This window comes from Felis catus, chromosome F1, assembly GCF_018350175.1.
Source record: "Felis catus isolate Fca126 chromosome F1, F.catus_Fca126_mat1.0, whole genome shotgun sequence".
NCBI classification, from domain to species: domain Eukaryota; kingdom Metazoa; phylum Chordata; class Mammalia; order Carnivora; family Felidae; genus Felis; species Felis catus.
In genome coordinates, this window is record NC_058384.1 from 22,473,711 (window position 1) to 22,485,926 (window position 12,216).

At 35.0% G+C, this 12,216-nt stretch overlaps 1 protein-coding gene across 7 annotated transcripts in view; it reads right to left on the reverse strand.

Annotated features, from left to right (window-relative positions):
- Positions 1-12,216, reverse strand: part of HMCN1 (hemicentin 1) — a 469,326-nt gene that overhangs the window by 261,593 nt on the left and 195,517 nt on the right. For 6 of the 7 annotated variants that reach the window (XM_023247312.2, XM_003999241.5, XM_019821722.3 and 3 more), the window contains one exon: positions 7,772-8,047. In XM_023247312.2, coding sequence (XP_023103080.2) covers positions 7,772-8,047 — 276 coding nt within the window. Of the gene's footprint in view, positions 1-7,771; positions 8,048-12,216 lie in introns of those variants that run through there. The other variant, XM_019821723.3, reaches the window with a different exon arrangement.

The window sequence follows — 12,216 nt, forward strand, 5'->3', positions numbered from 1 at the left end:
CAAAGTCACAAACCTGAATGATTTTTCCACTTGTATATGAAAAGGATCCTGAAAACGGCAGCAAAAAGAAAATCACACCATCCTAGGGACAGATCTCCCTCTTCAGCTGGACCCTCTACTCTCAGCATGCCCACATTGCTGTGTCTTCATTCTTCTGTGACTTTACACATGTAACTTTCTCCATCTAGAAAGGCTTTCCTGATTTCCACCTGGGTAATGCTGACTTATATTCCAGTGGATACCTCAGGTACCATTTCCTGTGTGAAGCCTTTCTCAACATCCACTCATCACCAAGAATTAAAGGCTCCTAGGTATAATACCCTGGTGAAATTCTTACCACACTGTGTTATACATATTCATTTAATTTACTTATTCCCTTTCTTATATTATAAACTTATTGAGGGGAAGGATGCTGTTCTATCTTCATTTATACCCTCAGCAAAGAGCACAATATCTGACACTTAAAGTTTTGGTGAATACAGGAAGGAAGGAAGGAAGGAAGGAAGGAAGGAAGGAAGGAAGGAAGGAAGGAAGGAAGGAAGGAAGGAATAATGAATATATAAACAAATAAGACACCAGCCCTGATCTTTGGCAGACCTGTGTTTTTAGTCAAGACACTTCATGTGTTTCAGTATTTGTTTTAGTACTATGAAAAAGTATACTGATAACAGTATTATTCAGATAGTGCTGTAGGAAACAGCATAAATGAAGATTCTATCATCACTTATCATTTAAATATCATTTAAAATGATTATCTATCAGTTTAGCACTATCAATAACCAAATGCTCCTAATGTATACCTTTCTGCAGATCCAGCAATAAGTACTAAGAATTAATTCAACTTTTATTCATAATAGTCAAATATCATATCCCTTTCCTCATAATAAAAATAGTAAGTTACTATGTTTTTTCCTGTATTACAAATATCTAATCTGTAGAAACAGAATTTATTTTTAATTGGATAATGAATTTATAAAATAATAAACATTAATCGATGTTCAGGAAGAATATAACTCAAATAATTTTTTAGTATATCTTATGATGGAAATATTTTTCAGACTTGCCTTACCTAAACACTCTACTCTGTTTTTTTTTTAATTCCCCAATTAACATTTATTAACCACTCTCTACATCCCAGGCACTGTACTAAATGAATATACTCTAGCTCATTTTCTTTACTGTCCAATACCATCTAACATTATCCTAACATTTCTCTTCACTGCTGCTCTATGGTCTCTGGGCCCCTGAAAAATTTCTCTTGGACTAAAATAGATAAATAAAAATTAAAATTAAAAGATAAATAAAAATTTTAAAAAAGGAAATATGAACTCTACTTCTCATTCAGACTTCCTACAGACAGGATGCAACACTATGCACTAAATATTGTGTCAGGCACTAAAGACACCAAACTGAAGAAAACTGGATCCTGCCATCATGGAACTTATGGTTTAATCGTCTTACATTTTCTCTGTGTGCTTGTTTTGGAGCATATTTATGGTTGTTTCTCTCCCCTGACCTGCTCCTTAGCTACTCTACCAGAACTTGGGTCAAAAGATTTACCAAACTGTTGTGATCTACCTGGCCTACTGTATAAGGCACCAGAGAAGGAAGGAGCAATGGAGGGATAGGGAATTAAAATCAAGCAGTGATTTCTCTAAATCATCGTTGCACACAATGCTGGAGATCCAGAGATTCTTAACCTATGCCACAGAAACCTGAGGACATTTGTAACTTTCCTATCGAAAAAAATTTAGGGGGGTACATGGGTAGCTTAGTTGGTTAAGCATCCCACTCTTGATCTCAGCTCAGGTATTGATCTCAGGGTCATGAGTTTAAGCCCCATGTGGGGCTCCACATTGAGCATGGAGCCTACTTTTAAAAAAATTCACTGCTCTCACTTTTCTGTCTATACCCAAGAGCCATTTATTTATATTATCTTTTTACACTTTCCTCTACCTGCCGGAACTTAAGGCCTGCTAATAGCCTGTGTAGGCATTTCTGTATTCAATGCAGAACAATGGAAAGACCCAGTTTAGATCTGGGCTGTGTCACTTGCTGGCTTTGTAACCTAGGGCAAGCCACTAGGGATTACATAACCCCATCCTAAGTCAAGGAAGATGTATAATTTTATTGAGTAGAATTGCATTTTGTTGTAAACAGAAGCTTGCCTGAAACCATGGAGTCATTAGAATACATTCATCAGATAAAGAAAGTGAACATTAAACTTTTCTCTTCATAAAGTTTACAGTCACCATAGAAAGAACCAGGAAAGCAAATATTTCTATGGGAAACTGCATTTTCCTTTGATATCAGTGCAGTGAATATCTGAATCAAAACTTCACTAGATTATTTTCCTTCAAACCTAAAGGCCTCCAACTTACTCCTTATTAGATCCATAGTACAGAAGGCAACAAAAGCCAGTATCTTAACAGAGCATGTTATTCATTTGTGCTGATTCATACTGGGACACCAAACAACCAAGGAAATGAATACAATTAACTTTTGACAGCAAGTAATGATTTGAGGTTTTCATTTTAAGTGTGTGGTTTCATCTTATCTAAATGAAAGCCACAAAGATGCACTAGTATTTAAAACATACATATGCATGTCTCAGATCAACTTCCAACAACAGAAGGCTTAACTAGCAAGACTTTAGTGTATCAAAATGTCTAAGAAAAGAGAAAAGCAAATAAAAAGCAGTTTTCATTATTCAATCATGGATATCACATTCTATAAATCACAATTTATTTCTGTGAAAACCTTGCAAAAGGAAAAATTGAAGAGATTGTCATGGCTCTGTTACTGGGTTATTCAGTATAAGAAAACCTAACTTATCAACTGAAATTCTGCATTTATTCTTTTTGCTTGACGTTACTTTGTTGCAGAAAGGATTTAAAATGCTTATTCTATAATATAGTCCTAAAAAATTCCAGACCCTTAAGCTTTCAAGTATGAATTTTTGTACTGACAAAAGTTCTAATCTGACACTTTTGAGAGGCACTATTTCTTAATTTATTTTCTTAATTGTTCCTTATTTTTACACTACCTCTTATTAACTTTCTTAATTATATCTTAATTATTTTAAATATAAAAGTGATAACACAAATTTATGGAATATTTAGCAAAGAAAGAAAACACATTACCCATACATAATTCAATCTCCCAATAAAATTAATATGAGCACTTTCAAAAAAATTTAAAGCCTATTTACACAAAGTTTTTAAATAATGCATTCCTATTAAACACTTTTTTTTAAGTACATAAAAGTATAAATAAGAAGGTCACTTATAGTTCCACTGTCCCCAAACAAGCAATGGTCAATCTCATATTCACATTTTTGTCTATATCAATCTAACTGGGTTTCCCCCCGACCCTTTCCCGTCATAACTGTGGGTGGCTTCAATTTGTTTGTTTATATGTTTGACTAGCCGGACTTCTGAGTCTTATAAGCCCTGCTTGAGGAAATCCCCTTTTGGAAGAATTTCCTGTATCTAATTATACCATTTTCCCCACAATGAGGAATTCTCATAATGAAGGAAACATATCAACCTATTCACATTCTCTCATGCTCATTATGTGACTGATTCAAACAACCACAGTTTCTACGATCAGTGTTTCTTCTCAAGGCTCTTCTGGTAGAATGATAATGAGCCTAATGTCACTAAGGGAAATGAGAATGATGGAAAAGAGCCACTAGGACACTTGCTTCTGCCAAGGCTGGACTCAAAATTCCACGATACTGCCAAAACTGAGGTCTTTGAAGTGTCCATGGTCTAAGGAAGAGTTAAAGTCCCACTGGGAACATTGGAATGGCTTATTCTAGGATGGGGAAAAGAATAATCTGATTTTATCTGCTTTTCTGCTTCTCCCTTAGAGAGTAAAGAATATCTCCCCATATGAGAGAACATATTCAGACCCTAAGAACCAAACTATGACAAACAGTCATTGCAATTATTTTCTAGCCTTTAGCACATCTGAGAAGTCTGACACCAGTCTGATTTTATCCCTCCATTTACAACATATTGGGTCAGTCTGAATGTATGCTTGTGGAGTTTTTTCCCTTGTACTAATACTTTCAAATTTCAGCCAGGATGTGTCTAGATGAAATTCTCTCTTCATTGACCTCGCTTGATTTGCTTACCCAGGACAATTTTTTTTTCTTCTCTAGGATAATTTTCTTCAATTATATCTTTTTCTATTTCTTTAGTGTCACTTGTCTTTGTTATATAAATATATATGCTATATACCTACATAGCTTTAAGTTCCAAGTTCCAGTCTCTGTTTTTTATTTCTACTTGAAAAACAACAACATATTACTCACCCATAGTTTTTTTCCTCAACATTCTGAAAGAACTTCTCAAGTTTGTGCACCACATCCTTGATTTTATTTTTATGTAGTGTAAATTCTGTTTTTTAGTGCCTCTGATTCAAATTTGCATTATAATATTGCATTTTAACATCAAATCCTTTCTTATTTCTTCCATCACACTTGTTGATCTTTCACATCAGCCACTTCTTCTTCTATCATTCTATACTTGCTCAAAGGAGGATAGGTCTTTTAGAAAGACATTGGTGACACTAAACATTTTGTTCCCAGTCTCTAGAATGAACTGCTTTCAAAAGCATCCATTTCTTTCAAGGCTATCCCCCCTTGTTGTGTTCCTCAGTATTTTTTCCTTAGGTCCAGTGCTTTATTTTTTTTCCTATTTTGTTTTGATAATTTTCTGTTTATTCACACTCAAATCAGATGACATCAAATCCAGACCCAGTGTCTGCCAACAAAGTGTTTTTTTTTTTGGGGGGGGTATGTATTGATATTTATTTAGGCATTAAAAATATCATCCTGTACAAAAATCACTTAAAAATCACTTAAAAGACATCAAAATAGGAAGGGAGGGCTGTGTTGCAACTTATCCTAGAAAAATAGCAGGAAATGGTTTACATTAAGATACTGAGATCACATTTTATAAGCAATACCAAATACCCCAAAAGTAGTTTCCATACATTTAATGTAAGTGCTAATTTTGGTAGATTATTTTATTACCAAAACACACAACTATTTCTACCTAAGATACACATCAAATACTTAAAAATAGTGTATAACTCTTTTTTACATAGAGGAAAGCTGAAAATAATATTGCCCAGTGATGATGCCTCACACTGCTACAAACTTCTTATTTTTCTGAATAGTGTATCCAAATTATATTAGTAGCAGTATAAAAATAGGTAATTTTTCTTGCCAGATCATACTCTAATTATCTTCTGTAATATATAAATAATATTCTTTGTAAAAGTTAAGGTAATGATTTGCCATTTGTATCAATAAGACAGAAATATAATGACCAAAGTGTCAGAATAGTGTGTACACATTCAGGTATTTCAGTTCCAAAGAGTTTTGGAAAGTGTTTGGATGGACCTAGCTTATTTGGCTACTGTTGTTCTAGTTGAGCTGCCTTTGCAGTTCAGACTAACTAACTGAGTTAGTCTGATGTCTAACTAACTAACTGAGTTAGTCTGATGTGCACAGCTCCTTGCCCGATTCTCATCTATGATGCTCTCCTGGCTGAGACTGGGATGCTGCCCTCTGCTACCATCTGTCTCTAAAATCGCTAGTTGACACCCCTATCAATGTTTCTCAGTTCCAAATATTTTCATTTGGAGAGAAACATATATCCTAGGTTACAGTTCTCTACGAGAGTCCGGGTTGCTTGTCTACTTCCAGTTCTACTGTTTTCCTTACTGGATGGTTATTGCTATCAATATGTGTGAGGCAACACCATTATGGCTTCCTAAAGAGTAACATTCTCTTTTTCAGAAAGTATGAAACAGAAGGACAAAGATGCATCCACTCAGCTTTCATGTGAACATAAAAAAGATGCACCATTGATTGAGATTTTCATTATACTGACCTTAAAATATAAAGATTACATATGCATACTTATATATACATATGTATATAAATAAAAATCTTTATTACATATATTTATAAATATATATTTATTATAAATAAATCTTTATTATATATGTGTGTGTATATATATGTCTGTGTGTGTGTGTATGTATGTATATATATATATATATATAAAGTGTATACACACACACACACAGACATATATATAAAATTCCTCCCCAAATTTTTACTACTGTTAATTGCCACTGGGTTTTAGTATTCTTCAGTTTTGTCTTTTTGAGGTCCTTATTGATATTTTACTGTTACATGAGGAGAGATTGCAGCAGCCACAGATATGCGATTTTAAACCAGAAAATTTGTGCCTGGGACAATTCTTTATCCATGGAAGTTTGAGAATCACTGGTGTAATCAACTAAATAGGATGCTAATACATTGAAAAGTTAACCCAAGGAAACTAGGAAGGTTCTGATTTTGGTTTACAATCCTATTCTAAGGGACTTCAAGTGAAGAACCAAGATCAAATTTTCCAAAGTCCATTAGCGTTTTGTTCTATCTGAAACAATCAGTTTACTAAAGAACAGTTTCAAAATTCTGGTAACTCAGGTTACCACTTGGATTGACTCAAATGATCTAGGCTGTCTACCATGTGGAAATGCAGTGAACCATCTACAAAAGCAATGTTTCCCTAGAGGTTTCACCAGATCCACTAACAAAAGAGATGTACATTCACACTGCAGAACAGGTCTTAAATACCAGCGAGAAAACTAGAATCAGATGACCAATTTGCTAATTCTCATAGTAGTTTTACTTTTCTGCTTCTAATAACACTCTAAGCGCTAGCCTTGAGTCTCAGTGGTCATTTTCTTAGATAATCTTGTTAAAAACATCATCTGAGAGTGTTACTTCAGGCATGGCAAAAAGTTGTTTCTGATGTCATAACCAGATAGCCAGACACAATCCTGATGCAATCAGTCTCCCACATCGAGGATTTGAAATGAAATACTCTGTTGAGGTGGTAACTAAATCTTTCAGCTTAACAGTGTAAAACTGGCAATAGTGATTTGCTCATTACATTAAGGCTCTCAGCTGGTACAGACGTTTAGAAGCTAAATATGATTCTATTGAAAGAGATTCACTGGAACAGATTCTGACCTTCATTTGATCGTCCTGAATGATATATATATATATATATATATATATATATATATATATATATATATATATATATATATAGTTGGTAGCCATTAAACCACATTGTTAACACACTGTTTTCAGCTACCTAACATTTCGTCTCTAAAGGCATAATTAAAGATTGGCTTACCCTTAGTTTATTATCTTGTGTGTATAAGATAAATAAGACAAAAACAACTCTGCTAATATTTAATAAAATTTCACCAAGATGAGAAACATCTTAAATCTTACTTTAAAAAGATATAAGCAAATTAGTTACATCAGAAATAATGTAATACTCAACTCGGGAAAGACTTTTAACCAATCATTACAACAATTAGAATTTTTAAGTCCACATGATAGACTTGGGAATTTAGAACTACTAAATCATCCAGAGACAATTTCTATTTACATTTTCTTAAAATAAAGGTATCCAACTCTAGGACTGGTTGGTTGTGTTTGTCTTAAAACGTCACCTATTTGTTAGTGATGTTTTAGTTTCCAGTTTGGTCAGCTTTAGGCCACCTAAGATCCATAAGGACTCTGTCATTCAAAATAGTAATTGTTTGGGTAGATATTGTTATTGTCATAGCCAACCTAAGGGAATAGAGAAACCAAACTTAAGGGAATAGAGATCAAATGAAGAAGAGAGAAAGGCACTGTAACTCTGAAGTTATCATACACACATACCTTGCACCGTGAGGAAAACCGAAGCAGCTGATGATCCTCCTTCATTGGAGACTACACAATGATACTCCCCAGCATCACTGAACTTCACACTCCTTAGCTCCAATGAGAGGTTGGCCAGGATCCTCATCCTTGCTGGGTCTGCCAGTCTGACATCTCTGTCATTCCTCTGCCAGGTTACGTTGTAATCCACCGCGCTGATGACGAGACATGTCAAAACTGCTCTTTCTCCAGGAGTGACTGTGACATTATCAGGCACTTGGATGACTGGAGGGGGCTCTGGGTGAAACGAAAAGATTCAAATCAAGAGACCTAATAGCCAGTTTGCTCCCTTATAGATGTAGTTTAAAAATGTAATGAGTGTATATTGAGAACCTGGTAGGGAAGATGCAGAAGACAGCTTATTAATTAGTATATATGTCTTTGACCCCAAGAAAATTATCTAGTTAAAAGATACTTTAAAAAAGTAGTACATGTTCTAAAAAAAAAAACCGACCACCTGATTTTTATCACATTTGCCGAACACTGTGGTTTTAGATGTTATGTCTTCAATGGGAAGATTTGAATGTTCTCTAATTGAAAACATCGTAGTGTAAAAGTGAATAATAGCACAGGCACTTGTAGCCTGAAGACACCACGCACAGGATATGCTTTTAGTGCCTTTAATCCTCAATGTAAAAAAAAAAGAAAAGAAAAGAAAAGTAGTGCTTGTTCACACACACCAAAGCATACCCAAGTTTAAATTTATAAATTATACATGTGAGAATCAAAAAGCCTTGGCAAAAGGATATCACTAGACTAATTTAGGGGTTGAGGAATGAGGCAAATTTTTGGGTTTTGAAGAAGGTAGCATTTATGGATTTTTTTTAATTTAAAAATGCTCATTTGGTGTTTTAGAGAAAAGAGGACACAAAGTATGGTAGATGATAGTATACTAAATATGATAATATTGGTTTCAAAGGACTACAATCTCATTAAGAAGACAGTGCAACAGCAGAGTATGACAAATGTTCCCCCAAAGGAACAAGGGATGTTTTGACTGCAGGACAAGTTAAGAGTAGGCATAGGCCTTTAATAAAATCGTACACATGAAACCATGCACACAAAAGGTATTGAATAAGTCATGCACATTTCAAATGCCGTCAAAAATAACTTACTAATTAGATATTGAGCCAACATTCTAGAGAGAATCATATTACTCTAGTTAGGTTTGAGAATAAATACAAATGCCCCCCTAAAACATGTTCTGCCCAAATGCTTTAAAACGATCTGCTGTAACAAGCTATTATTCAGCAATAATACAGCAATAAAACTGCAGTGAGCTATTCCAGCTGGAAACCCATGTGCCTGTTTAGTTTAAATATGAAAGAGTATTAGATATACAAGATCAAATTTTATTCTTATTTATTTAAAACCATATATAAGTGCAGATGAATCATAAGCCTGGAAAAAAAAAACCCTGGAAATAATATGCCAAAACCATAGTGGTAATCTCTGAGGGACAGAAATGTGTATATTTTTCATATTTTCCTTTATATTTATCCTGCTTTCCAAACATTTAGAAGAGTAGATCCTATTTTAAATTATCTTTTAAAAAACAAAATTTTATCATTCTGCTATGTTCTTAAAATCTCTTAAGAAAATGGTTGATGAATCATGTGGAAAGAGGACACGACAAAGTTAGAAAGCTCTGGAGTCTGGCTAGGCTCGACAGAATATACGAGAAACTTTGTTAAATTTGAATTCAGATAAACATCAAATAATATTCTCGTGTACATATGTCTCATGAAATATTTCAGACATACTTATATAAGATTCAAATTTAATTGGGCACTCTATGTTCTTACGTACTGAATCTGTCAACCATAGGCTGCCTAGTTCTCTCTCTAGGTATGTGACCTTAGATAAGTCAATTTATCCACAGGGTTTGCTTCCCTGTCTGAAAAATGAGATAATCAAATTAGGTTATCTTAAAGACCCTTCCTAGTTCTAATGTTCTATGACTCTCATATCCAAGATGGTATAGACCATCAAAGACCTGAAAGTCATCGTAAGTACATGTGTTCACATTCTATCGAGATCTTTCTGAAGGCCACATGATGTTTGTATGGTTTTCTTTTTTGTTCTTTTGACACAAACTTCCTCAACTAAACGAGGTATTTTCTGAGATTTTTAGAAAATGGAAAATCGTACATTAGGCATGTAGGGAATGCTGGGCACATGCCCAGAGTCCTCTTAAGGATATAGGTACTCATTTCCCTGGCTGCTATGCTTCTTGGTTATAAACAGCTCATAGCCAAGGGAGCTAACATGCTCAGGGTAAATCCCCCCTTTCCAGGGCACCCATCATTCAGTGACCACTTAATGAGGAAACAAATCGAGGCTCTCTTGCCTTGATTCAGGGCCATGACAGCTCCAGAATTCCCTGTGGGATCCAGTAAGGCCCTAGCAGTGACTATATCACAATTTAAATTCTTCCACTTCTGTTACTTCCTTACCAGTGCATTTTCCTAGAAATAACCTTCTTGTATACAAACCCCACCTCAGAGTCTAATCCCTTTTCAAACATAAATTGAAATATGTAAAATGCTAACTTTCTAATAATATATGGGAACAGATAAGGTTTGAAAGAATGACATACAATATCATTGCTGCCTAAATAACTAGAGATAATAAATAGTGTATATACTTAAATATTTATGCACACATAAATAAATTTGTGGGGTTGGGGGAAACAATGAGGGAGAATGACAACAGTGTGCAAAGGAGGCCAAGATAATAGATTGTCAGAAATAGCCTGGTCCTAGAAGTTTGAGGGACAGCCCTTCCTAAGTAAAAGAATGACTAAGGCTAGAATTAGGGAACCAGAGATGAAACCTCAGAACCTCATAACTGAGCAAAGAATGACAAGTATAGGCCTTGTGACATTAGGTAAAGATCACTGAACAGGGAGTCGGGAGGCCAGGAACCTTCTTCTCATCCCTGTAATCATAATGGGTCACCGCCTGCTCCAGGCCTAAGTTTCTTTAGCTACAGAATGACAAGGTGGTACAAGATTATTTCCAAGCCCTTATCCTGTTCTAATACAATATCCTGTAATTATAATTTAAGATTGTCTGTCACTGACATGCCCCTGACAAGTTTTCTGTATTCCCGGTATTTTATGTAAACCCAGAATTTTAGTACTCTGTGCGTGTACTCCCTCAGGGGAGGGCATTGTGTTAAGAAAGAAATTCAGTGAAGAAAATTAATGTAACTTTGTAACCGTACTAAATTAGCAATTATTCCTTGAAAAGAGTTTTTCATGTTTCTGCAACTCTACTCGTTTGTTTCTGTATGTTTATATGTAATAAAAGAAGTACAATGCTTTTCTACCCATTTTGCATCTAAAACATTCAATAATCAACATTTCTCATGAACTAAAAATCCTTACACATGTCAGCTAGAAGAAAATGCTGGAATAAAAAATTAGGGTAACATATTGGTAGAACTTTTGCTTTTCTTCAAACTGTGCTTGGGTGTCCTTTGACTTTACAAAATAAATTCGTGTCCATAGTGACACCAGAACATCACTATCTCAAAATGCCTTGTTTTCCAACACTCCTTTCCAAAACATAAGACCTAACTGTCCTATGAATTTGCACTTGATTCCAGCATGCCTTTAGCTAACTGCTGGGATCTCAGCCCAGGCTACAGGGGATTCAGAAGTGGGTGGAGGTTTGAGGCAACAGTGAGCCTGGCAAGAAATGTCTATTCTTCCAAGTCCAAAGGGGCACTTGCTTGTTATTTCTGCCATCACAGTCACTGCTGTTACCATCAGTGCTTCTGTTCCTTCTTTCATAATTGACTGAGTGGGACATAATTCCTGAACACTGGCTTGGGCACGTTATAATTTCCTAGTGATACCACTGCTTGGCTGGCACAAATTAAACTAATGGGGCATGTGTACAACACACATATGGAAGTTACTGACATTACAGAGTCAAATTCTTAAGAGTCAGTTCACAAATTCTTACTGGCACTTCCTAGTTGTTTATGCAAGATGTCTAAATCAACTCACTCAAACTTCTTTCCCTGTTGTCTTTCTCTCAATTAATATTGTTGGGAAAAAATAGTCAAGTGCTCAAGTGTTTGTTTTCCCAGAAGCTGAGGAACGTTGACACAATTCCAATGCTTTTCATAATTACTGGCGATGAAAAAAAAAATGAATAGTTTATGATGCATGTCAACTGAATTGTTTCAGGAGACAAGCTTTATTTTTCTAAGAATAAGAGAATACAAATAAATTCACGCCAAGAAGAACATGCTTGCATGCCTCTGTTTTAAAGTTCAGCTTGGACTTATTGATAACAAACATAAATCCTAGACTTCTAAACAGTCCTACAGTTATACGGTTGCTTTTGTGTTAAATTGCCTAAAGAAAATGCACATCCACACTAAAAGTAGGT